The sequence below is a fragment of the Glossina fuscipes genome, unplaced genomic scaffold (genome assembly GCF_014805625.2).
Source record: "Glossina fuscipes isolate IAEA_lab_2018 unplaced genomic scaffold, Yale_Gfus_2 127, whole genome shotgun sequence".
Lineage (NCBI taxonomy): Eukaryota > Metazoa > Arthropoda > Insecta > Diptera > Glossinidae > Glossina > Glossina fuscipes.
In genome coordinates, this window is record NW_023998470.1 from 749,366 (window position 1) to 777,185 (window position 27,820).

Here is a 27,820-nt window from a genome sequence, read left to right on the forward strand (position 1 = left end):
AAAATGTGGAAAAATATGAAAATGGAAAACGCATTTATATGTAATTAATATAAGATTATTAGATCTTTTACGTGTCCTTCGTGCATCTAGCTGCTGTGCTGCGCGTTCTCCAAGACAAAGCAAATGAAAATGAAAATTAAAAACTAAGGTCTTCTTCTCGACTAATTTTCTCGAAGCAAGTCTAAAAATATTTGTGATTTGTCGGAAAGAAAATTTAAATCCGTCCACATATCTCACACCACTTCTAGCAAACTTGTATGCCTTAGATGGATTGGTCTACTGACCGATTTAGTATCAATTTACCAATCAATTTAAGCATGTCTGTCCTTTTTGGACAGCCATTCTTATCAAATTTGTTTTGGTTCAGAACTTATCTCGTTTCTTTTGAACTGGAGGACCTCGGTCCTATTTATTAGAGAACTCGGTTTGCTATCCCATTTTACAATAGTACACCTTGTTGGAAACTTCGCTTTAACCTAACAAGTTATTGCTGATCTCAAAGGTTTTTCTCACCGATCTTAATAACACTTCCAAAATTTTATAGCTAAGGCTTCCTTCTCATCATGTTCACTTGGTACAGTAATCCTATTATCTTTATAGTAAACCCTTTAAAATGCTTTTCATTGTCGCACAAAATTGCCCCAAAACTCTCAGTTAGCACTTATTCTACTTATCGTGTACATTAATGAGGCTCCACCCGGTATAGCATATCGTCCCATATCCGACGATGGTAAACCATCCTCCTATTATTCTTTAGCGCCGAATTATTCACGTTTTCTACGATCTGATTTAAATAATACGGAGTTTATTTTACTCCATGACGCTAAAAAAGGAATATCCCCAAGACTACGTTCACTGTTTGCTTTAACAAATGCACACTGTTTAATCTCAATAACACTCTATATGCCTAAGAATTGTAATGAGCTTGGCAAGCGCAAAGTTATCAAGTTGGTTTCACTTTTATTTTGGATACAGAAACTCAACTCAGTTTCAAGATAAAAAGCGATGCAACGAACCGTTGTCTTGGCGACAGATGAAAAGCTTATTTGCTCTCACAGCAAAAGAGTTTAGTCCACTGTGAATGGGAAAAAGGCACCCTTTCAAGTGAGATTTAAAGGCCCAAAATTTTATTTTTCATTTGACTTGCCCTCAAATGCTTTTTACGACATTGTTGGTGTTGCAAAATTTGTAAAACTCCTTGACTTTTCTTCTACCCTTCGCTCTCTAAACGCCTACTAAAAGCAAAACTAGTTGTTCTTGCATAATTTACATATTGAACACTCTTTGAATGCAAACTAAATCAGTGCGAGGCCTTATTATGAGCTGGTCAAGAGAACTCGATGTCCCATATGTAACGAAAACATTATAGGTGAGCTTGGTACGACGTTTGCGAGAATATGCCTCATTTATCATGTTAATTCAAAGGCTTGTGCTTTTTTTGCTAAAAAATTTAGGATGAAATTTGGGAGGACTATCTCTTCGTCGAAAATAGATAACTACTAGTGTCTTCACCTTTAGAATAGTCTTGGGCATTATCTTCGTCGTAAAGGTGATAAAAGGTGTCATTAATTCGTCAGCTTTGTTGAGCCCGATCAACTTTAGTCTTGCTACCCTCCCGTCAAGCAGTAAAGCCCCCTCTAACTCTCACTGTAAAAATCTAAACAGCATCTAAACAATCTAGCCTCTTTGTCGGATCCCGTAGATTTCAATGAAATTAGTCGTTTTTAAGACCCGCTCATTGCCGACGTCGCCGATTTGGTAAATAATGTTCTTACGACTTTTTGCTAAGCTTTGTTATATATTCGCCTTGTCCTTATTGACAAATTGTTCAATCGATGCATATCAGCTGTTGAGTGCATGGTTGGACTAAATGAGTACATGGGTTTCCTTATGCTTATCATAGTTTTAAAATTCCTTTTGCCGTTAACAAGATTCAGCTTTTAATCTTAAGTATCGTCTAACTCAGCTGAATCTGTAGCGTGGCTGAATTCTGTATATGTGAGTAAATAGATGAAAAAATATGCCAAATTCTATATAGCTTCTTAACTTAAATCGCACATTTAACTTATCTTTTTCGTTTAAAGGATTTTGGAATTGTAACTAATTTAACAAGAATCAAAAATAATAAGTAAATTATAAAGGAGTGATTTAATAAAATTATCATTAAAGCGTACTTGTTCTTTTGTGCGCAGTTTCTCTTTCTAGTTGATAAACTTCAAGTTCTTATTTCTCTTCTCTAATTTAATTTAATTTCCTCTTAAATGACCAGCAGTTTGTTCGCATTTATTTTCCTGACATTGGACTTTGGTAACTATTTGCTAAACATGTGCACATACCTCATCCTACTTATCAATTAAATATTATTAAGGCAGGTAAGTAAAAGCACTTATTCTCACATCGTCATGGGTAAACATATAAGACTTCTAAAGACTACGAGTAATTAATTATAGTAAAACTTTGATCTTTGAGCGTACGTTTGGGGAAATCATATCCAAGTTACAATTGTTGACTTATCTCTTTCTTTACGAATGTATGTATAGTTGAGTATGAAGGGAGAAGCATTCATCAGAATTTCTTTGATATTAGTCTTAAAGCAAGTATTAATTAAGGACCTGGAAAAGGATATTGCGGAGGAAAATATTAAAGGATTAACTTTTTGTTAATATACTAATTATACGTTGCCTAAATTAACTTAAGGGAAAATAAGAAGGAGCAAAAAAAAAAAAAAAAAAATGGAGAGATTTACACATAACATTTTTACAAAGTCTTCAAATTGACCCACATATGCTATGATATAGTAAGAAATTTGGAAGAAAAAAAAGAAAAAAAAGATTAAAAGAAAGAACACTAAATCCTAACCAAATATTAAATTAATTCCTACTCATGTTGCTCATGTAACTATCATATTGTGCTCTTTCGACTCGACTCGACTCGACTCATTTTCGCTTTAAAAAGTTTCTAAAGATTTTTTTTATCGACGTGTTGTGCGTTAACAAGCTAAATTAACTGGTTTCCTTTCTTTTGTTCACTTCAATGGCAAGAAATTCATTGGAAAATTGTCGCTTGCTGGCAAATACATGAAATTGCTTTAATTACGGTAAGAGAGAAGGTATTGGTAAGAAAAAGGCAATTAAGATTGATTGAATCTTGCTCTCCTGCGCTCTTATTGTTGTTGTTGTTGTTGTTTATATTTATCGTTTGCCTTATTTTAGAGACGAATTTATTTGTTATTGCCATCGTTGTTGGTTACTATTATATCATCAATTCCTGTCATCATCCTTGTTATTGCTGTTGCTGTTGTTTTTCTTTCCTTATAAAAGCTACAATAATGTAATGAATTCCCAAAACCGGATTTCGTTTAGCGTAGAACTGAAGTAATTTGGCTCTGTGTTGCCTATACTTGTTTTTTTTTTCTTTCTTCATTGCTTCATGGCTTCGAAAAGGTAATTAAATCATTGTGTGTGTTAAGAAGCAAATAAAAAATTCAAGTTGTAAGCGTTACATTGCAAAAGAAAATCTTTTGAAAATCGAAAAAAAACTTGAAAGATCTTTGTCTTTGTTACCGATTCAGTTTTTTCTCGAAACAGTAAATTTTTTCAGGACCAACTTTAAAGGAAGAGACCAAACATAAAAGCACGCAAACATAAAATGACAGTAAAAAGGTAATAAATTTGTTCAATTAGCTACATTCACGTTGAAGTTATAAAAGGCAACTTGAGCCGCACGTTAGCAGTAAGCTAATTAGAGAGAAAAGCAGAGCATTACAAATTCAGTATGTCATCGTTTAATCGTTTCTTTTATTCGAACTTGTGAGTCCTTCTTCAGCTTGTGGAATAACGTGTCTGATATAGATCGATCAATAATGATTAGCTTTTCTGCCAGATTTTTCACTTTGTCCAAACACTGATTAATAAGTCTATTGTGCGTATATCGTCAGATATCAAAGTACAAGAAAGAATTGAAACATATATAATTGAACGCAACCAAGCCGAAACACACTGAACGAAACCATTGTTTATGTATTTTTATTCTTACACACAGCTTGATATATATATGCTACAGTGTTTAAAAAGTACCCCCAGTATGTAAGTTTGAATATCAGATATATATATATAAGTATATATTTTGTTGCATTGTATCATTCAAAACCCATAGATAATATCTAAAGATATCTACTTAGTTGTGCGAAGTTGTTAAGCTTAAAATCAAAAACTTTCAAATTGACAGATGCAATAAGTCTAATATTAATCCGATTGATTACCGGAATGGGTGAATCGAACAAATCGGCTAACTAAACCCAATGATCGACTAAATGACTTAAATATCCAAATAAATTGAACTGAATATCCAAATATAAGTATAAAATGATACGTTTATTTGAATATATGAGCACATAAACACACACATACACACGCATGCACACACACACACACACACACGCATCAAGTAAATAAATTTATTTTCTCATTTACATTCAAAAACAATTAACGTCTCAGTTTTTCTCGTCTTATTTGTGCGTTACAGCAGCAACAGCATGTGGTAGCAATTTATTAATTAACATGAAAATTGTTGTCAGATGTAAAATTATGTAAACACAATTTCAAACGCATACCCATACATATATATATGCATATTCTCTTACATAAAAATTCCCATACCATGGTAAGTTTAATGATATATGTGCACGTAGTATGTACACAAAATTGAAAGTTTATTTAACATACTTTCAGGCTTGCAGTGAAATTTACCAAATGTGAGAAAAAGTAATTTTCAAAACACAATCAACTTAATTAACTCAGCATAGAGAATATACATATATTAGAATGTTGGTTGTGTGTACGCGCCATAAAAAGTAACAAAAAACTGCTTTAGATTGTACATGTATTTCATTTATAAAAAGGACTATACATATATATCGGCTTACTTACTACTCTTATGCTCGCTCGCTCCTCTGCTGGGGTCTCCTTAAGAAGAATTAAAACAACAAAACAAAAACAAAAAAAAAATGCGTAAATGAAACTTTATAAAAACATGTTAATTCCCTTGAAAAAGCAGCAAGAAAAAAGGCTTATGCAAATTAGATAAAATTTTCAAAAACATATACATAAATATAGCGTTGCATGTGTGTGCACATAAACTTGAAAGTATGCAGAATTTCATGGTTGGATACGTTTTCTTCGCTCGAGTTCTTAGGCTAGGCTATAAAATGAACCGCTGATTTGGACGGTCTGTTCTGTGTTGCTTTAAGTATTTTTCATGTATCCATTGGTACTGTGTTGTGTAAGTTTCTTCTCATTCCTGTTAACATCTTAGATAATTAAGTCGTAAGTAAGACGCAGATAAATTTCTTTTTAGCATATCTCAATTTATAAATGTTTACGAACTATTAGCCAAGAAGAAGGAAAAATAAAATGTTTGCGATTTTTGTATTTTTTGGCACTTAAGATAATGAGAATATGTTAATGGCGGCCATGTTTAAAATCGAAGCTTTTGATATCTGCTCTGCATTTTCATACTTCTTCCGATAATATGATATACATTAACATAGGTGCAATTAATAAATAGCTATTCATCATCAGTTCTACGGGCAGCTCTGAAATAATTCCTCAACACTCGTTAGCCTGCGCTTGACTGGTTAAGGTTTTAAAAAACTTTTGTAGAAAATATTAGATCAATTCGATTTCTTGTTTTCTGTTGTATACGTATTTATTGTTGTTGGTTCTAGGTCAGAACTACGTAATACGAAACATGTTTAAATTTTCTATCTCAACGCGGAATGGACTGACTAAATAAAAAGCTTTTTTGAAATTGGTTTAACCTGTTTAACCGGTTATTTAGCTTCCTTGTTTCCTTGAAGCTTTCCATATATAGACCAATGATTTTTGACACTTTGATAGACGAACGAATACGCTTGACAGCCGGACGGACAGACGGGCTGAGAGATGAATGGCGGGCAATCAAGTAAAACAGGAACGGCCAGGGCAAAGGCATGGATAGAAAGCGAAGCAAAAGATTGTAAAGAAAATGATGAATGGTGCGATTTACGGGCAAACGGATCGGCAAACAGATATGTAGACGGATGAACTGACGAATAGATGCATGGACAAACAAACGGACGGTTGGCAGACAGAGCGACCGGTTGGACTGACAAAGGAATACAAATAGGTCGACAGAGAGGTGTAGAAATAGATGTCGAAGATGTAAGTGAACAAATGCGATGGTAATTAAAATAACGAAAGAATGGGCGGAGGAACGCATGAACGGAAGATTGACAGAAGCGAACCTAGATGATAAATCAGGGCAGACCCGCGCACCTATGAAAATTCAAATGAGCAGCACACAGTGAAGCCCTGATAACAGTTTATCGGATAGTACAACAAGCAACTGGGGCGGTAAACATTATCCTCTTCGAAGACGGAAACATAAGTTGGGAAGTTATTGGGAAGACAAATACGAATTTACTTTCGTTCGCTAATAAATGTTATGTACGGGAAGGTAAAACGTGTACCGCTTTTTCATTGAAGGCGTGCAAAGCAAGTGGACTTTGAACATCTATCATTCAATATATATGAAACTTATTGGATTAATTCTTTAATTTATTGATCAAATGGTTCTCTTTATGTTGTTCTCCATCAAAGTCTGTCTAATCCTTTGCTTCTGTGTTAATTTAATAAATGAACAGAAATCACCCTTAGTCCGTGTGTTTGTCGAGTTTCTAAGTAATGAAGTAAAGCAGAAAAACAAAATAGCTCTCATATGCCTTTAACGGTGTATGTGCAATATAAAGAGGGGAGTTGAAGAAGCCTAAATATAATCACAACTTTTAAGGGTAACAACATGCATCAGGAACATGGGCTTTTATTAGGTGACAACAAATCAAACAGAGTACATGTTCATATAAAGCATACACACAAAGTCTAGCATGAACCTCGCTTCGTGTTCATACGCACCGAAGCAGAACAATAGGAGAGTGAGTATAACGCATTAGTTACACACTACTTGTGACACGTTAACACACATTTCTCTTCTTTTATTATTCAGGCTTTCATAACGTTGTCTACATATAGAAGTTTTACATACATGAGGACGTAATATTGTTACATATTTTGCCCATTTTTTTTTCGTTTCAATGTGTTGTACATTATAGCGACGTGATGCGATGAGGAGAATAGATATGACAACTTTTAATAAAAAGGGAACAAAAATGTAGATTATTTTATGGTATAGTTGTAAAGGATTTGTACTGAAAGTGTGGCGGCGGTTGGGTAGACAATACATAATACAATTACTGAGGTCAGTTGTTTAGGCATGTATGTAAAATAGATGCCATTTGTCAAATGTCAAACATATGACGCGTTCATAAACCATAACATTTTCATATTAAACCATTTCCTTATCTGTCTTTTCAAATTCCTTAGGGATTTCATACGAAAGTTAGTTATAAAAAAAAAAAAAAAAACAAACACACTTTTCTTTAGATTTATTTAAACGACACAAGTTATAACTTAACGCATCCCTACCGACAACGTACCAATGCCTCGAATCTAAAAAAGGAATTTTTTTTAAAAAGTTTCTTGAATTTTGCATACGAAAGAATATGAAACCATTTTGCTTATATTCAAATCGCATAACACCCCGCATTAATCTTTTACATTTATAAATAGATTTCATCCAGCCTCGACATATTTTCTTAGCGTTAGTAATTTATTTTCTTTTTTCCGTTTGCTTGTACGTAGCATGTTTTCCATTTATTTACATGAGAAGTTTTCAAAAAACTCATCAACTTTTTCGCTTATGTCTTTCAGTATAAGAATTCCAAAAACCAGGATTTTTCAGGCGAAGGAAATTATTTTAAGTGGTCTTGGCGAAACATAATCTTAAGAGCAACAGACAAGTAGTAATTCAATGATACCCTAAGTTAGTTAACATGCTAACGCAAACGAAGATAAACCGAACACAGTGTCTTCGACAAGATACAATTGGATGGGATAAGCCTATGTTAAGAACAACTATATCAACTGGTACACGGAACTAAATTAAAAATTGTACTGATTGCCTCACTAGAAAATTGTTACAGCAAGTCAAAGCTTTCCGATCCCTAAATTCCTAAATCCTTGCACTACTTCCCTTGATGCAATTGTTTACCTAGCTATGTCATAAATTATCGGAAATTTTCCCACAACGTTTAGTTTTTGCAAATACAGTCAAACCTGTTTTTGTGCGGTCTTTTTTATGCGCTTTTTTTTGTGCGATTCCTTTTGTGCGATTCTTTTTTTTGTGCGATTCTTTTTGTACGATTTTTTTTTTGTACGGTATATGAATATCGACACATTGAATTTCGCCGAGAGGTTAGGTCAATCTAAACTGTGTTGGCATCACTTTTTTTGTTATCAGTGTGTATGTACACATTGCAACAGCCATTTTCATACCTATTGCATCAGCCTATTTCATTAGGCATGCTCAAATCTGCGGAGAAGGTTTTGACTCTTTCAGCGAAAATGATCTTATTGAAATGATTGAGGACGAAACCGTAAATGATAGTGACATTATCAATAACTTAACAGATCATGAAGACGGACAAGAAGAACCGGAATCTATTACAGCGGATAAAATATATGCAGGGATCCACCTTTGCAGCAAATTGGAAAAGCATCAAAATCAACTGTAGTATCTTCAAGTGACGAAAGCGATTACGAACCAATTCATTGCAAAAATATGCGTGTTTTGAACTACGACGAGTAGTATTGAATTATGTACATTTTGAAAATTTCTCCTTGTTTAAAATTAGAAATTAAAATTTTTTTAAATGTTTCAATGTGTAATTTAATTATTTATTTTGTTTTAAAGCACTTTCTTGCTATTTCGTGAAGCTTTGACATATTTTCTAAGTGAGACTTTTTTTATGCGGTCCCTTTCTACCGCATAAAAAAAATTTTCTTTAATATGCTGTGAAAAATTATTTCTTATAGCTATTTATGAAGTTTCTGAATATTTTTTTTTGTGCGGTTTTTTTTCTGCGGTCCCTATCTACCGCACAAAAACAGGTTTGCCTGTACATTCATATGGGAGCGGGTTCGCTATGCTACGGCATTCCATCTAAAAATGTCCACATATCCACATAGCAAGCCTGAATATCGTTTTTTATCAGCTTATGTCGAGAAATATTATAAGGGAAGACTTTTTTCTTACTTTCCCGACTACCAAGTTAGTATTCGTGGTTTCAAATCTGTGGTGCGGCAGATTTTACTTTGGTCGTAGCTATTGTGCGCGCTCAGTTGGTAAAAGCATAACACTTAGCGATGTGGCCATCCTCCTATCTCTTTCTATTTCGTTATTTCATACTGGCCGTCTCGGTATTACATGAGTAGGGGACATTCCTTTAAAGAGGTTTTCGAAACAAAGATTTTGTTCCAATCCGATCTATTTCAATACTTAACTATATCAAAATATCCCGAAAATTACGACCAGTAGGTTGAACGTGAAAATATGCGGACAGGCATTAAGCGGACATCTGGATAGACGAGTAGACATGCTCAAGAAAAATCATTTTCCGTATCGATTGATATAATAAAAAAAGGGTTTGTCTTAAGCATTTCAGAATGTTGCAACTGTCTTTATAAATTTAACATACGCTTATCACCAGCTTTACAGGATAAAAAAAGAAGTTGAGTCTAAAGATTAACTGATAAGCGTTCGAGCTCCCATCCTTCGGTAGTGGGTACACTCATTTTGTTTTTTTCTCATTATTTATGCAACACAAAAAGGAAGCTACAGATATATAGTCTTGATCAACGTGAAATTCTAAATTGATTAAGTCATGTCTGCCCGTCTGTGTATGTGTGTGGTGGGTGGCACTCCACTGGTCGCAAAATAAAGATATCGGCTTCAAATCTGGTAGAAATATTGGAATTTTCTGCTTGATGTTAGTATTAAAAATGGGCCGAATTGGTTGAGGAAAAAGCCCGCAGTGGAGCGCAAACTGAACGCAGCTCAGGTTTTCTGCTCGGCACTCAGAAGCTATAAAAGTTAGAAGTCTGGAATTTTCCCCATTTACTCTGCGAGACACTCTACACTATACCTGCAAAAATGAAAAATGTCGGACATGCCCTCAGAAAGTTACAAGTGTTATTTTTTTGTCCTTCTTGAGATGTTATGCTTATTTATCATAAGGCGAACACGACAGAAAGTTTCAAATTATTTTGCACATTCCCCAAATGAAGATATATTATCTGTCTAAAAATGGGTTCATTCCAAAATAATAAAATAGACACCGCGAGTTTTTTCTTAATAATACCAGCAATATGGGTATCAAATAAAAGAAGTTGGAGAGTAGAGTACGAAAAGTAAAGTGTGTTAGTTCCAAATATCTCGGGCGTCACGGAGTAGTGAAGTAATTTTTTCGTTGATGTGGGTATCGCATAACTGGACTTGTAGACTAGGATCCGTGAAGCTAAGTGAGTTAATGCTAAATTAACTGTGATAGTCGTACCGACTTAGTGGATAAATGCTTTCTTACAAATACCTTCGATATAGGTATCAAATGAAAAGTGTTCGAAAGTAGAATGCGCTAAACCGTGTTAATCATAACATAATTACGGTGGACGTAAGACATGAAGCCTTGGGGTGGTCAGAAAAAAGCAATTTCTTTGATATTGAAATCTTAAGCATTTATGTTCTGGTGGGTATGCGAGCTTCCGTTCCCGCCGAATATAACTTTCTTGCTTGGTTTTTATAAAAATGATGAGAAAAGTTTGCTAATTTTTGGTTTGGTGTGGTTACATAACGTAAGCAGTTGCTGCATATATTTAATAACTTTGCTGAGTCGACGCTACGGGAAGTGAACTTTTTGAGCATACCTTTCTACTAACAAGTTTATTATTAGCAAAACGGAATATGTTATCTTGAACCAATAGAAGAAGAAGCCAAAAGAAGAATTCGAGGCTAAATGTAGCCGTTAGGAGAACGTTTTAAGATCGAAATCTTAATTTTTGTAATAGAAAATCTACATACCTAACCTAATAAATATATATATATATATAAATATATATATATATATATATATATACATATACATAAACTTAACCAACATTTATCATAAACAAGCTGTATAAGAAAATTGAAATTAAACAAAGAAGCTTTTGTTTAAATAAGTCGCTTATTCGAATAAGTAAAATGTAGGCTTCTTATATAAACATATAAAATTCTCTTTTCATTATCTTTTAAATATAATTTACTTAAAAATTATTCTCTCAAATATTTTAAAAGGATTAATTATTTAATTTGAAAATGTTTACTGAACATATTACGTATATTCTCTTAACTGAAAGCAAGATTTATTTCAAAGTCTATTACTTATGAGTACGTACGTAGACATACATTTAAATTGATGACACTTAAAAGCAAAATTAAAATTTAACCTCGATTCGAAGATGAAAAGTGGAAGAAGCTCTGCGCCAACATAAACCTTTATATATACATATTTATGTATATATATTTATAAAGAAAATCTTGAAAGTGAAAACGACTTATCAGCACATACATATATACATTAATGAAAATTTCACTAATTGTATGCATACGTACGTACCCGTACATGTGTATGCGTTCACAGAGAGGTGCAAAATACGTTAATTAAGTGAGCTTAACGCTTACGCAAACCAAGTGTAACGATGACTTTAAAGATCAAAACGCAAGAAAATAAGCGATTTTACAAAATTTATAATTAGAAGTAAAATAGGTTAATTTTCAAGTTAGAGTATCCTCACCTAGAGACAATGGACGCGTCTAATAAAAAGAGATTAAATGCTTTAGTTTGGCGGTATGCCGAGAATTGTATTTAGAAAATATTTGAATAGTAGAGCGGAACGATGGCAACAGTATTATTAACTTTATTTAGCAAATGCAACAGCAGCGCGCTACCAATTAATATCGTCGCTGTGAAGTTTACCATCCTTTGAGCATCAGAAAGTTAAGATTAAGATTTTGCTAGATCTGCTTGAACTTAGTTAAAGATGGCCCTGTGCGGACTTTCTATCAATCTTCTGTTCTGACTTGTATATCATTTTTTCTAACTCCCTTACTTAATGGCGGGCTAAAAGTTCATTCATTTAGTGGCCTTAATAGGAACAGTAGTAGTAGTCGTAGCCAGAGTAGCTTTAGTACTGTGTATTAGTGCTCTATGGAGGCAAGAGGCAAGGATCCACTGCGAATTCATGAGAGACGGGTCTCGGTACGCATTGTCCTTGAATTCAAAAAACAAATAGTTGATTGCAGGCAGGAAAGACTACTGTCGTTCAAGAAAGCTGTTCCGTAGCCTAATCGATTTTTCACAGAATTGGTTTGCACTTCTAAGGTCAATCATCCTCTGGGCATGTGTTACGCAAGGGACTCTATCAAAGCAGTTGAGTTACGGGTTTGCACTTACGCAGTATAGTGCGCGAATGGTACTATCTATTATACGTCGACTACAGACTGGTTTTATATCGACCAGAAGCATTATATCAAATTTTGGTCGAAAATCTTCTAACGGAAATTAACGTGAATTGCAAAATCAATTTTTCCGAATGTGTTCGTGTCTTTGATTGCTAAAAATTAGATCATGTGCTTAAATTTTGGTCTTGCAGAAAGCTTACATATCACTTATGCGAATTTTACTTTAAAGCTTAATCAGGGTTCATGAGGTTAATTCAAATTCTGTCTTAACTTAAATCACTTAAAAGTTTTAAAAGAAAACCAAATTATTTAGTTATTCAATGTAGTTTTAAGAATTTTTTTTTTTTTTTTTTTGCTTCTTACAAACTGAATACTCTGTTCTGTAATATATTCCAACGTTGTTTATCAATATTTATAACAAATTCATTCATTTTTTTTTTTTTTATTTCCTCACAAGTATTAACTGACAACAAAAAATTGGTTGTAGTGGAGCAAAGTTTTTCAGAAACTTAAGCCAACACAAAATACTGGTATTATTATTATTATAAGACTTTAGATATTCTTCGTTGTGCGTATAATATGACCGTAAAAGTTTCCCAAAACTAGAGAAGAGAACATTTTTTTCGTATATATATCCGTAACAGAGCATAAAATTTTATTGTTTTTTTTTTTTTTGTTTCGTATGTATAAAGGAAAAATTAATGATTTATTAACAAACTTTAATAGAAAACTTAGCTGAAAAGAAATTATACGCAATAAGTGAATGACTTAAGTGGAATAAGACTGTGCATATAGGAACAATATCATAGATGCAAAATGAATGCATGAAATTCAAAGAGTAAAACTTTTAATTTCGAGTAAAGTTATTTCAACCCGGAAACGTGCAAGAAAAGGGGTCATAAATGTTAAAGGGTAAAGAGACATTACATTAAACTCGTTTTCTTCATGCTAACTGTTCTGCCAGTAGTTACTATTAGCTTCAGTTTTGTCGCCATCAAATTGTATAATATATTATAATAACTTATGTATGCCCAAATGCGACTCTTTGTCGAAAAGTTGAGCTCCTATTGATTCGCCTTTGTAATCTCTGTGAACAGTTGGCATTATTCACTGTCATTGAGCTAACATTAATTTTTTTTTTTTTGTTGTTTTCTCTTTGAGAGCTCCATTGGACTATCTCATTTTTCCATCCTTTCCCTTTCCAAATATCCTTAACATTCAAAGTACTATTAGTAACAGTACCAACATTCATCGATCATATATTTTGAAACTTTCCAGTACGAATACTTATTAGTTCTCTTGCTCACAACAGCAATGACATTTGCAATAAAATTGGCATTACAATTACGCGGGGTTTTCAAATTTTCTCCGGTTGAAACGAGCTATGAAGACAATGCGTTTTGACAATTTCCACATAAAAAATTTATGCCAAACTTTAAGCTCGCTCTGATTATAACATTTTCCATTCATCTAATGACCTATCTGCTTTTATCAGTTATCTTCAACTATTCATTACATTTAAAAATTAAGCGGTCGTCCGATCTTTCACTACATATCCAAGAACTTGAGAAAACCCTGGTCATGCACACTCAGCTTTCATAGGTACTTGCCATACAGAAGCCATCATAACGCGTATGTCGTTTTCCTATATCTCTTATATTATTCTTATATTATTCTTTTCTTTGAAATTTAAAATTTACTATTACGTAAAAAGGAGATAAAATATTTCCTTATTTTGCATAAACTGTAAAAATTTATAATTATTTCATATTATTAACAAAACAAAAAGCATAACCATGGCTCTTTTTCGCCTTTATTTTGAGCAACTAACTTCATTACATATTAAAAAAGTTTTCGTTGATGGAATTTTAAAAGTAAAAGTTTTCGAATTCATGACAAGCCCAGTTTAGCCAATTTAAAGGATATGCAATAATGTTCGCAAGTTTCACTAAATTACAGAGTTAGAAAAAATTTTTATATCCATCGCGCGGGAAGCATTTACCAATTTTATTATCATCGTTGGAAGGATCTCAAAAAGTAACTTGAAATTTTAAGAGCTCACAGCTATGCTTCATTTTCGATGCATCCTTCTCGTTTGTCTTTACGTCTTCCTTCTTCAAATTGTCGAAAGATTTAGACAATCGTATGAAGTTGGAATTTAAAAGCTAGCAAGGAAAGAATTTCATTCATGACTTTTACCTCTTCTTAAATTTTAGGACAATATAGAAAACATTTGCACAAGGAATTTGAATTTTTTGTCTGTGAATGTACTTTCAATTTTTGTTTCTTGTTGTATGACCAATTATTTAGGGGATGTTCCCTCTTCGTGCAATACGATTACGGCTGGAAAGAAGTGAGGAAAGAAAAAGAGGCAGGAAAGCATCCGAAGCCGTGCTTCCGTATGGAGATTTGAATCCGCGGCAATAGACTTGAAAGTCGCCAGTCTTACCTATTCGGCTACTCGTGTGGACTTACGCTTAGTTTCGGGGAATAATTCTTGTTTCTTTTAGATCAGCATTACAAGTTATTTTCGTTTATTATTAATATTTTTTCCATTATTTATTGTTTATTACTTGATTATGTTTGCTTTTTCATCTCTTTATCACTTTGTGGGGTTCTTAGCCCATTAAGTCCGCTCCTAAATATTATCTTTTCGTCCAGTTTTACGTTTTGATTGTTAAGAAGTTCAGATATTAAAAGAATGGACAGACGGAGAAGAAAATATGTACAAATCTTTTATATATCGACCACAAAAAATACGCGGAAATTTGTGTTGCACTTTCCGGTATAGTTAATAAATAACGAACAACGGACCCATTTTCTTTGGTTTTTTCTTTAGAACGTAGAAGTTATACTGTAGGCGTGCCCTTTGGTCGTTTTGTAACATTTTCAATATCAGCCCTATGCAAGCATTTCCAGTGGTTTCGTTACACCCTAGCTGTTGTCCTATTTTTCATGGTCGGAAGTATGATTATCGCAGACCGACGGATGGAAGGACATATCGATCCAGAATTTGCTACTAATCAAGAATACTCGTATATTTTATATAATCAGTGAGACGTTTCTAAGTTTTATAAGCTTATTGCAAAGATAAATAAACTCTCAATCCTCGATAATATAGTCGGGCAAGCTCGACCATTAGGTACCTTACATCACATCTCTTGCTGCAATCATTCACACGTTCTGGTAAATTAAACATAACTTCCATGCAACGGCATTCTTTCGACTAAAGCCCACAGATTGGAGGACTGCCAAGACATCACATGGCGTGATCCAAATTTAGCAAACTTAGTATACTTCCCTAAAATACTATTATTTTTCAGCTTCCGTCATAAAAGACTAGAAAATAGACTTTCTCTTCATGTAGGGGCTTGATTTCATAATAAGCTGTACGTATAACAAATAGATTTACGAGATCCTAATTTCTTCCGATTCAATTTTGCGTTTAATTGCTACTATGCACCAATTTTCGTCTTTGAATATTAAAAATTATTCATTTTTACCATATAAAGATTCGCTTTTCGTAGGAACGATTTTAAGAGATAAGGTTCAAAAAATTTCCTTAGCCGAACCAAACTGTCGAAATACTATTACACAGCGAGTTTTGTCGAAAAATTTTGAAAACTGCAATTGTTTTTTTGCATATAAGTTCTTTTCAAACTAAGGCCCTCGATCGAAACCATTTTCAACATAGTTCGTCCTTGGATCATAACATGTCAGTGTAACAAATTTCATCAAAGCATTTCAAAAATTTGCCATCAATCATTGCCACCAAAAATCAAATGGACAGAAATCAGAGATACCGACGGACAAATAGTTAGACAAGCTTCATTCATAACCATTTTCTGAATCGATTGGTATAATAAGAGGTGAGTCTTCTTTCCCGTACTTTTGGGTGTTACGCCCCGTGTAGTCCTATTAAATAAACAAATCACGACACAACACAATAACTTAAAAGACGATTGCATTTGTTACTCTTTAAAAAGAATATTAAAATTTAAAAGAAAAGAGACAGCACACCAATAGCTTTTACTAAGAGCGTTCCTTTTTTATCTATCTTCGTTATACAGTTTATAATTTCTTTTTATTTATACGCAAATTAACACTAATGTCCATAAAACGTTATGATCGTAAAGCGAAAAGATGAGTTATTTTACCTGCATGTCATTAAAGTTCGTATATATTATTGTTTTTTGTTCTGTTTTCTGTTTTCTTTTTGTTATTTTCTCTTTATCGAAAACCACCTCTCACCTATGAAATTATCTTTCATCCATTTATGACCTTCAAAAACATATGTTCCATACACGTCGTCTTTTCAGTGCAGGTGACATATTATAAATTAAACTTTTGTCTGCCTCTTCATGTCCCTTAGGACCATCAAGCCACCGCAAAACATCAATTTTGCCAAACCTGAGCAAGTAGAGGATATATTGTAACACAAAGATTCAAAGCTATCATCATCAGTTGTCTAATACGAGTCGATTACCACATAAAGCGGATACATTTGATTGCTGCAGAGTTTGAATTTATGGTAATACACAGATTCTGCTCTTGTTGTTGCTGCCGCTGCTTCTGCTGCTGGTGATGTTTAGATGAATTACTTTTATTTCCTTTTGAGAGTAAAATTGTAACCTTTCTTTTAATAAGGATGTGTTCACTGACATACAAGTACACTTATGTAAACAAAACTTTTTATATTCATATAAATACATATATACTTATGTATGTATATATACACATATGGATGTGAATAAGTGCTTGCGATAATGACTTATAGACAAGCACGTGTGGACAAATTAGTGTTACGTGGCTGTCAAAAAAAAAAAGGAAAAAGAAAAGAAAATCCCCAACACGTTACTGTAACATATAAGCATAAATTCGTTTAGCTTAACACATGATACAGTTCCTGCATCGTAGCTTAAGGTTAATTTAAAGCGAAATATATACAAATATCATACGTAGACGCTTATATTCATATCATCTCAAAATATGTATGCGTATGCACATCTGGTATAATTTTAAGTGTAGTTTCCAAACCGTTAAATATTTCCTTATGAGTAAACCTTACACGGCTTAAAAGTTGTTCGGAAACTTTATCTTCTCCGTAAAAATTTCCTTAAGACATTAGCTCCCCTTTAGCTTATATACATGAGGCGGAAATTTTCGCAACAAACTTTCTTTAAAACTGTCTACAGCATATGTCATGCGAATGCTTGCATGTCTGTTTTCTTTCGTTAAGTGTTTCCTTAGCGTTGCCGTTTCTCCTTTCCCCTTCTTTTCGTTTTTTTTCTTCTTTTATTCGTTTCCTTCAACCTATTGCCACGCTATTAATCATATTCAACGTTAATTAGCTATTAATAACAATTTGGTAACCATAAAATTTATGATCTGTCACAATGTGCTGATGCAAGCATATATCCATAAATACTTGTACAATACACACTGAAACCTTACTCCTAGCATTAAATACGCATTATAAGCTTTTTTCACACGCTTGACTAAGTTTACGTGTTTAATTCTCCTATCATGAATTTTTGGTTTCTCTGCTTATCATTTTCATGCATGTCGGATGTAATATAAATGCTTCAGTTTATATGTGCATGTGTGCATTTGTGTTCGTCACTTCTTCTAGTACTTTCTCGTTCTGTTTCTTTTGAATTATTGTTTACTTACCGGCATGTTATTTATGGTAAATCTTAATTCAGCTCGTGGCCGAGATGGCGGTGTACTGCAGTTGGCACGCAATATATCACCCGGTTCGTAACGAGTTAGCTCGGTAAAGAGTTGCGGACGTTTCTCCGGAAATTCTGTAATATAAGCCAAATGTCAAATTATAATCAAAATTATATTATCTTTGAAAAATTATATAAATTTTGCAAAATGTTTTATGGGAACTTTTTCCAAACATTATGTCTTCCTTTCACGTTTCCTTTTGTCGTCTTTTTTTACTTTCAGGTGTTTGCTTTGCCAAGTAAACTGACGAAAACAAATACGGCGAACGGGCAACGAGAAAAAGGGTAAGTCAAGCATTTGATAAAGAAAAGTTTGTCTGTGCGTGATTTACTTTCACTCCACTTTCCTTCATAATATACTTAACAACACGAGGTGCATAAACAACTCTGTAAGCGTCACAAACAATTAAAACTGATTATCCTTGATACTCGGGAATCAGGAAAATTTGCACGTCACTAATCAAACCCGGGAGATCGAAAAAAACCTACGTCCACCAGGTTGTCCCTTCTCGAACTTCGTATTCAATTTCCGGGCGTTATTAAAAATAACTGCCAACAATAATTACATCAGGTAAATACTCGCGAAAACAGTTCTTTCAAAGGGCGTGGTTCCTAACCCAGGGGAGTCTAAATCTGGAGTGTATGTCCATAAAGACTATTACGGAACACTTCTCACCCATCAAGAAGATAAATTAAATAAAAACATCTATGTAAATCGCCTGCATCTGTCGTATTGTCCAACATTTCTTCACTCAGCCAAGGAAACAGTTTTAGTTTTTCAACTATCGTAATAGTCCTCCGCTGAAAGCGGAATGGAAATGCCTAACTGTTGATATATTGGTTTATGACTTCGAACACTTATTCCCACATCTCGATTCAGACAGCAAGGGCTATTTTTTTTCTTTTTTATACCCATCACCAAAGGATGAGGGGTGCACTCATTTTGTCGAAACCTCTGCAACGCCCGGAAGAAGTATCAAAGACCCCAAAAAATACATATATTATTGATCAGCATCAAATTCTAAGTGGATTTAAGTATGTCTCTTTGTCTGTCTGTCCATCTGTGTAATGTCTGTTGTAACCATTTCGCTGGCCGTAAAAATGAAGCTATCAATTTCAGAATTGACTGAAACATTCGAAGTTCTTACACGCAGTTTGGTATTGAAAATGAGCCAAATCGGGCCAAAAGCACGCCCAATGCACAACGTAAACTGAGACCACCTCCGTTTTTCGAAAGGAATGAAAAATTGGTTTCTTGCTCATTACTCATAAACTATAGCAAATAAATGTACAAAAATTTGAACGCATATTCTATCGACAATGCTGTGGCATCCTCACGCCTACGCGAGGTATATGAAAATTTAATTTTTTCAACACCTTTATAACGCGCAGAAGCAAGCTTCAAGAACCCCATAAAGTATACAAATCCTCGGCCAGTTTCAAATTTAGAATGCGCCGAAGCATGCCCGCCTGTTCGTCTGTCTGTCTGTCTGTTTCCGCAATTTTGTAGTATTTGTGGTAGACCTAATCCCGTTAGCGAAAATGAACATACCGCCTACAAATTTGCAAGAGTATCAGTAATTGATCTAAACTTTTCAAAGGACGCGCCTGCAACGCCCCCATGCCTATATGACAAAAACTTTTATTTTGAAAATAGGAAACTCAGCTGTGCCTGAGGGCACGAAAATTTTGTTCTCTTACTTTTTTTGCTTGTTTTAGGATAAGGGTGATGGGTAATTTAATTTTCTTACTTGTTTTCTTTAATGTAATCAGCCACTGAAAGGAGGTTCTTCAAATGCGTTAGTACGCTAATGTATATATTTGGTGTTAGATGTAGAGAGGGAGAAACCAAGGAATTCTACCCGAGTGTCTTCGACTTAAATGTCAGGATAATGGATGAAAAATGGCAAGAAAATGTAAAAAATCGCGCAAAATGCCCACAGGTGTAAAAAGCATTATATTCGCCCTCAAGAATATATATTCTCAAGGTCTTTACAACTCTGACAATTGCTCGCTTGCATGTTACTAATTTCATCGAATGGGTTTTTATTAGTGTGGTATCCTAGCAGCATAGGTGTCCCTTTAGTTTGCGTTTAAGTAAGCCCTACATTTACTTAGAAATGCTGTGAAAAGTTTATTGTTTGACGTATTTCGCTAAGCATTAAGATGTGATGAATGTCGGGACTAATATGATTACTTAGCACAAGTATATAATCTCTCACATAGTCTAATGCTGGATAACAGCGCTTCAATATTTTTTCATAAATCGCATATATATATTAGGTTGTTCGGAAAATTATCTCGTTTTTCCCAACATTGGATTTTATCGAAGTTTAAGCCTTATTTTCATTATATATTTTAACAAGTAGGTTAGCAAGGTCTGCTTGTGAAAAAGTTCAATTGGTTTGGTTGGTGTCCTCTCAAATATGGTAAATGAAAATCAGATTTTGGCCATATTCTACTCTTTTACTATCGAAAAAGTAAAAATGCTGTTCCAGGAAGAAAAAAATTATCCGATGTGTATGAAGAAAATGTACTGACGGCAGGCGAGGACTAAAACTGGTTTACAAACTTTCGTTTTAATTCCTCCTCTAAAAAGTCGGTTGAATCTCATGAATACAAAATGAGAGAATTAACTGATGTAAACCGACGAATAAGAATTCATAACATTACTGAATTCGACCACTCATAATAATGTAGTTATCCACAAATAACAACCTCTTTCGTTTTGACCAAGAAATACTAAATACCCTTCTTACGGCAATGCTCCAACGAAAATATGCCGTCGTCAAGCCATCAGCATACCATTACTGTGTTTCACTTGTGTTACATGGCAAGAATTACGAGGTATCATTACACAAGTTAACAACTGTCAATTACTTTGATTTGGACCCCAGCGTGCTTTTTGCGCAGAATGTTTTCTTTTTTGTTTTTTTAATAACTGTCAATGGATAAAGAAGCGCAGCTGTCATAATATGTTAGCTTTAGTTACAATATATTTTCTATAATAAGGTTTTCCTTCAACTTGGGAGACATTATTACACTAATTGCTAAAGAAACCAAGACGCTGTCTTATGTGTGGAATTGTATTGGTTAATAAGGAACTTTTTGTGTTTTTATTGTTTCTCAAGAGTATTTCGTCGTGCTAACTGCTACTTACTAATACTACTTACTCATTACTTACTCGTTAATTGGCATTTTTGTAGTTCAGTAGGGAAGAGTCTGGGTAAAAATTCGTGCAAAAAATTCCGTGAGCTTCAACTTTGATTTATCTACTATAACGTCTACATTATATAACGTGCATCTGCATAAATCTACATTCCTATTCCCACACTAAATTTTAACATGTATATAACATGTATATTTGCACGAGAGACGGCCCTTTTTTTTTTATTTTTTGTTGTTGTTGTTGTTGTTAATATGTGCATCTATGCAGAAAGGACGATTAGTCTCTGCTTTTGGTTTAAGGATTAGTTTTGTTCTTTTTTAAAATCTCTAAATAATAAAATACTTAAATACCCTTTGGGGTCACAAAACTGAATGAAACTATATTATGTAATTTTGCTTCTTTATATATGTACCTTAGAGTTTAGTCAAGCTGCTGTGTGATCAGATTAAAAGTAAAGTAGATGTTCTAGAATATAATTTCATTATAAGTAAAAACTGAGGATTTATACAATACAAACAAAAGCGTGCTTAGGTACATTATAAATTGGATTTGAAAGTTGTATACAATGCAACTAAGAGTGATTTTGGTTATAAACATTGTAGGCTTCATAATCTAATCTCCATTTTATTGTTTAACGATATATCATTATAAACCACTATAGGGGGGAATACAGTGTCGCATAATTTATAGATTTGGCGAATATTCGGTGTTTTCTTTCTAACGTAGTTCAATTAACGGGTATCAGTTTTGATGTTATTTTAGAAATTTGTTATTGTTTATTGTTTTTTTGTGCTCCCTATCAAATCCTGATGATAAGAGGATTAATGCTTTGCTTGCACAAACCCTATAGGCATCTCAATTACTGCACATGTACACACACATACATAACTGCATATGCATATATGCATGCATATGTTTATATATGTAGATATATGTACATATGTGTATGTTAGAATTGAGATACCTATAGGTTTTGCGTGTGTTTCTATACATATATGTGAAAGCCACAAAATTGCATCTTTCCTTGCTAAGTACTGAACAAACAAATTTTCGAGCATATAGTAGTATTTTTCTGCAAAGATATTCAACTTACGATACGAGAGAGAGGAAAGAAGAATGAGAATATTGTAGATGGAAGTGAAAAAACCCTGATTAGTAGCAATAATGCAACTTTGTACTAATTATACGATAAGATAATAGTTAGATAGAAGATAGTTTCGATGCCGGTGAGTTCACTTAATAACCAAGCTGTCTAACAAATAAAATATATATGTGAAATTAAAGATTTTCTTCTTTACTAAAAAGGCCATTTTAATTTCCATCTGTATTCCTAATCATGTAGATCGTTTACAGGGAGCTACTTAACCAACCCCTTCTGCTACTGTTTGTTTCGCTTCTTGAATAATTCCCGTAATGGTGTAATGTTGACGTCAAACGAGGCCTGTGAAAAACACTTGTGTATCAATGCTTTACCGCGCGCGAAATCTCAGAAGCTCTACAATAGTGGTTTAACGGTTTCATCTGGAAAATGACAAAAGGTTAGGTTAATAAAATTCATTTAAAATGGAAGAAAAATTATTTCGAATCTTGTGAAGAAACCAACGCTACGTACTTCGTCCTTTGTCTATCATGCCCCAGAAAACACATCGTTAAATTCTGTATATATGTATCAAATTTCCTTTGAAAAAATTTTAAAGATCATCGAGCTTTTGAATAAAAGTTTTTTATTAATTTTCGTCATTAAAGCAAATCTCCTTCTCCTTAAGTTACTTAATTATAGATGGGTTTTCAACATTCACGCCTTGTTAAAATGCAAATCTTAAATTTACGTTGCCGTGGATTAGGGTGAAAACTAAAAGAAACTAAGCTAAGCAATATAGAAGAAGAATAAACATACACATAGACACGTGTATATATATATTTGTATATATATATACATATATATATAACCTCAACTAATTGGATTTGTGTAAAATAATTGTTGGCCTAAAGACATAATTTACCAGCATTTCTCAAAACGTTGTCGGTGTACAGAATGAAAGCAGCACAAAAAGCAAAAAAAAAAAAGAAAAAAGAAAACACAAGTAAGGTGAAGAGGTCTGCTCTATACGTTAAAGAGAAAGACAAGTGTTAACAATACATTAACCGTTGGCTATAAAGTTTTTTTTTTATTTATTTTTTTTTGCCTTTGCTTTGTAAAAATGTGTGAAAATTTTCAAGAAAACACCGGTTGCAGCTTAACTAACAACACAACGCAAATAAGTTATGAAGAAATTGCAGCCGCTAAAGGTTATGTTGTTTTTGTTATTATTGTTCTTGTTGTTGCTGTTGGTTTTATATGTAACACCGGTTTAAGGTGATTTCAGGTAGTAAAAGAAACGCAGCTACCTATGCTACTATAGGTAAAGCAAAAAAAGAAAAAACAAAAAAAGAAGAGAAAACACCTTTACATATATGTGTGTATATATGGCTAAGCGAAGCTTTATGCATTTCATACCGCCATCAGCGTAGAGAAGTGTCAACATTGTTAGAAACTAAGCAAAAAAGAAAATGATACAAAACGCTGAGTATCTTTTCTTCCTTTTTCGGTGCTTTTCTATTTATTGCATAGACTTGGTTCGTTTTTGCTTAACAGCGAAGTTGCTTCTCTCTAGCTTTATACATTCAGCTATAAATACATATATACGTGTGGCTATGCAAACACCTCTTGGCGTTTACCAACTTCCTTACAATATGCTTAGTGTTCGGAATGTTAGCTTTCGTTTGTTGACACTGACTGTTTTTGTGTATACTGCTTACATATATCTTTATAAGTGGAAGCGTCGTTCTTCTTCTTTTCCATTTCTTTTTATGGCACTATTTTTCTTCTCTTCTCCTCTTCTCTTTTTTTTTTTTTCTTGCTTCAAGAATTTTATGGTTTATTGCACAAAATATATTTCTCTCGTTTATGCTTGAGTTACGTCTAAAGCTTGTGTTATTTTATTATTAATAATAAGCAATAAGTACTCCTTTGCATGTTTAGTGGAAAATGTGAGGAGCGAGAGGTGGTATAAGAAAAGAAGAAAAAAATATTTAAAAATAATTTCTGATAGAAAGACTGAGTAGCTTTTAGGAATTCTTCTTTCTTTTTTTCTTTTTTCTCTTTCTTAAACTAAATAAATATAAATAAATACAGTGTGTGTTTTTAACCGCCCAATACTATTAATTCAAATTATACATGCAAGTAAAAGCAATAATATTTCTGATAACATACTACTGAAGACAATGTCTGAAATATGCGAAAGAGCTCGCGATCTGTTTATCTTTAATTCAAGTAAATCCATAAGGTGACGTTCAGAGATGCAAGGAGTTAAACTCGATCGTTTTGTTATCACTATTCTTCTAATCATGTGAGTCTTTCTTTGCATCAGCACGAACATGGTGAACACACGCCCGTTTCACATTCTCACTCTCTCTCAAATGCGTGGCGATCCTCCCTTCGTTTACCTTACTACTTCTTTCCTTACCGAAAGTAAAATTGTGCTTGCATTTGCTTTTACATCATATCTCTATTAGAAGTATGTAAATAAGCGTCAGTGGGCACAAATCACGGCCTTTCTTAAACAGGACCTGTTTCCATAGCTTTCATCAAGTATACCTAAGACAGTCTACCAACAATTAATCAGATTTTTGTTTCTGTACTGCTGCCTCTTTTTTTTCTGGACGTAATCAAAGCACGCAATTAATTCGTGACCCTACGAATAACGAACGCAACAGCGCACAATAACTTTTACATTACTTTAGGACAAGTCTTTATGGCTTCCTCTCCCTCTCCCTCTCTCGCTCTCGCTTATCCTTTTTGGTACAAAAATTCTCGATTATGACCGAAAGCGTATATTGCGACATCGTCTCTTTCTATCGCGAAATACGCCGCCCAGCCAACTTACACACTTCCCCCAACTGCCATCTCAATTAAAAGAGTATACTTAATAGCCCTATTGCTAGGAACATCATAGAGAGTCTCAACAAGTTATAAAGTTTTTTATTGTATTTTTTATGATCGCCGTGGCTTTATTTCACATGAATATTGAAGGAATATGGTAGAATTGTTCGTTGGACTTTTACTCTGCAAGATCAATTTTGGTGCAGCCACAACGACTATGACATGAAAACATTTTGTTTTCTTTAATGAGCAACGATCGGTGGCAATGCCAGAATATGGTTGTAAATGTCAAGGCACGTAGATAAATTAATTTTTTATGTTGTTGAAGCGAGATAAGCGAAAATAATATTTATAATATAGTCATACATTTATTCAAATCGTCCGTTTTAGGTAGATTAAAACGGCCAAGCTAGCTGAAGAAACTTTCATAATCAGGCAAAGCTTGTTTTCTCCTAGACCATGAGTCAATATTTGGATTGAAGATATTACTCCAGTTTCCTTTACAATTGCTTTTCCAGTGTTGCGGTCGCTTGAATAGCATATTTCTCCTGGCAGATGTTTAGGAGACAAGTGGTTGTTTTTGTATCCTTCTTCGGGCGTTTGCTTTTTTGTTTCAATTCTAAAAACCGACTTGGTTTTGTAGAAGCAAGTAAATACTTACCATAGTTGCCACTGTTAATGCAATTCACGCTGAGACTGTGTAGTGAACAGGTGCAAGACTTTTGAACTGTTCTTCACTTGCGCACAAGACGCTTTTTTGCAATGTTTTCTTTGCCCAAATCTGTACGACGAACATTGTTTGAACATAAGTGGCACTGCAGCTAAATTTACGCCTAGTCAGCTTCGTTCCGTTCTTATTTTATATAATTTTAGCTAAAGTTCTTGCGTGTTGTGACTCGAAGTATTTTGCAATCTACGTATATCGCGCATTGCTCTGCAATTCTATTATTATATGTTGTATATAAATGCAATTGCGCGACAATCTGCTTTTTTAGTTTACACCAAAAGTCGTCGACGCATGTGACGAAGTATCATAATTGCTGCCTACGTCTCACGCTGCTTTTATTTCAGATTTAGCCTCTATTTTCAGATGCAAATAAAGTTTTATTGCCATTTTTATCTCTTAATATTTTAACCTGTACTTGCATTTGTATTTTCACATCCCTATCTAAATCTGTTTCTCTCTCTACCATTCTTTTTACCATTAGCTCTATAGCCACCTTTCTCATTGCATTCAAGGAGTATTTTTATCTCTTTATCTTACCCTATCTTTATATTTTTATTTCTGGCTTCAACTCTGTCTCTATCTTTATCTCTTACTTTATCCATATCTGTATCTTGCCCTATATCAATTTCTATCTCTATCTCTATTCTTATATCTGTCTCCCTCGCACCAACTCTGTCTCTGTCTCTGTATCCTTATAGACACATTTACTTTTACTTCTATCTCTACCTGCATCCTACCCGCCTTTATCATTACCATCTAAATCTATTCTAATTTCCGGCCCTATTCCAAAGCGTGTCTCTAATACCCAAACCCAATCCTTACATTTATGGCCATCTCAACCGTCACTTCTACTATTCCAAAATTTCGCTTAATCTCTAACTCGGCTTGTACAACCATCTTTATCATCTTTCTCATCTTCGCTACTTTTTCGATCTCTGCTCCTCCCTTTCAACGCCTTCATTTGCCACGGTTGAATTGACTTTTATAACTAATAAACAAAAACACTTCCTTCGCTTCTGATTATATCAAATAAAACATACATACAGAGACAACTAAAGCATATGTGTGTGTCTGCACTCAAGAAATTCAAGTACTTGCTTCCTGTCACGTGCATAAAAAAAGAAAAAGAAAAAGAAAAAGTACAAAAACAACAATCTACAACCACTGAACGCTGCCAACAACAGTAAAAATAAAATGAAAATGTTTATTATCTAAAGACAAGTCATGAACATAGATAACAAAAATAAAGAGAAGCGACACGGCAACAAACAATTTAAATCACTAACAATGAGAACTCGCAAAAGCGCACACAAACACACATTTTTATCACAGTGCATACCTGCGAAATTTAAAAAAAAAGTAATAGTAAGACAAGTAATGCACAGACGGATAGGAGTTGAATAAGGAAATGTGTTAACTAAAGGTTGGGTGGGGGAAAGCGCAAGACAGAAAAGGGAGAAATCAGAAGGAAAATATCAGTTTTTTGTTTTTTGTTTTTTTTTTTTTTTCATATTCATAAAATATGAAGAAAAGCTCTTGTTTTACATATTTCAACATTAATCAAAAATACATGTATATGCACATGCATATGTGGTGAGCTTACAGAAGCCATGCACATCATGTATATATGATGACGCTGACAACTTTGGTAAAATATTTAGTGGCTTAGAAGGTATGATAAAATATTAATAGGAAATAATGAAAGAGTGAAAGAAGAAACGAAAAGAAAAAAAGCAAAACGTAATATAAAATAATTTTGCTCATTCACATACTTACATTCATAATATATATACATTCAAAGTTTTGCATCCCAGTAAATTACAACGAAAGATAACTTT

General features: G+C 33.7%; 1 protein-coding gene across 2 annotated transcripts in view; it reads right to left on the reverse strand.

Annotated features, from left to right (window-relative positions):
* Positions 1 to 27,820, reverse strand: part of LOC119640717 (probable serine/threonine-protein kinase clkA) — a 167,254-nt gene that overhangs the window by 25,586 nt on the left and 113,848 nt on the right. For both annotated transcript variants that reach the window (XM_038038917.1, XM_038038916.1), the window contains one exon: positions 18,106 to 18,239. In XM_038038917.1, the coding sequence (XP_037894845.1) occupies positions 18,106 to 18,239 (134 nt within the window). The remainder of the gene's footprint in view (positions 1 to 18,105; positions 18,240 to 27,820) is intronic.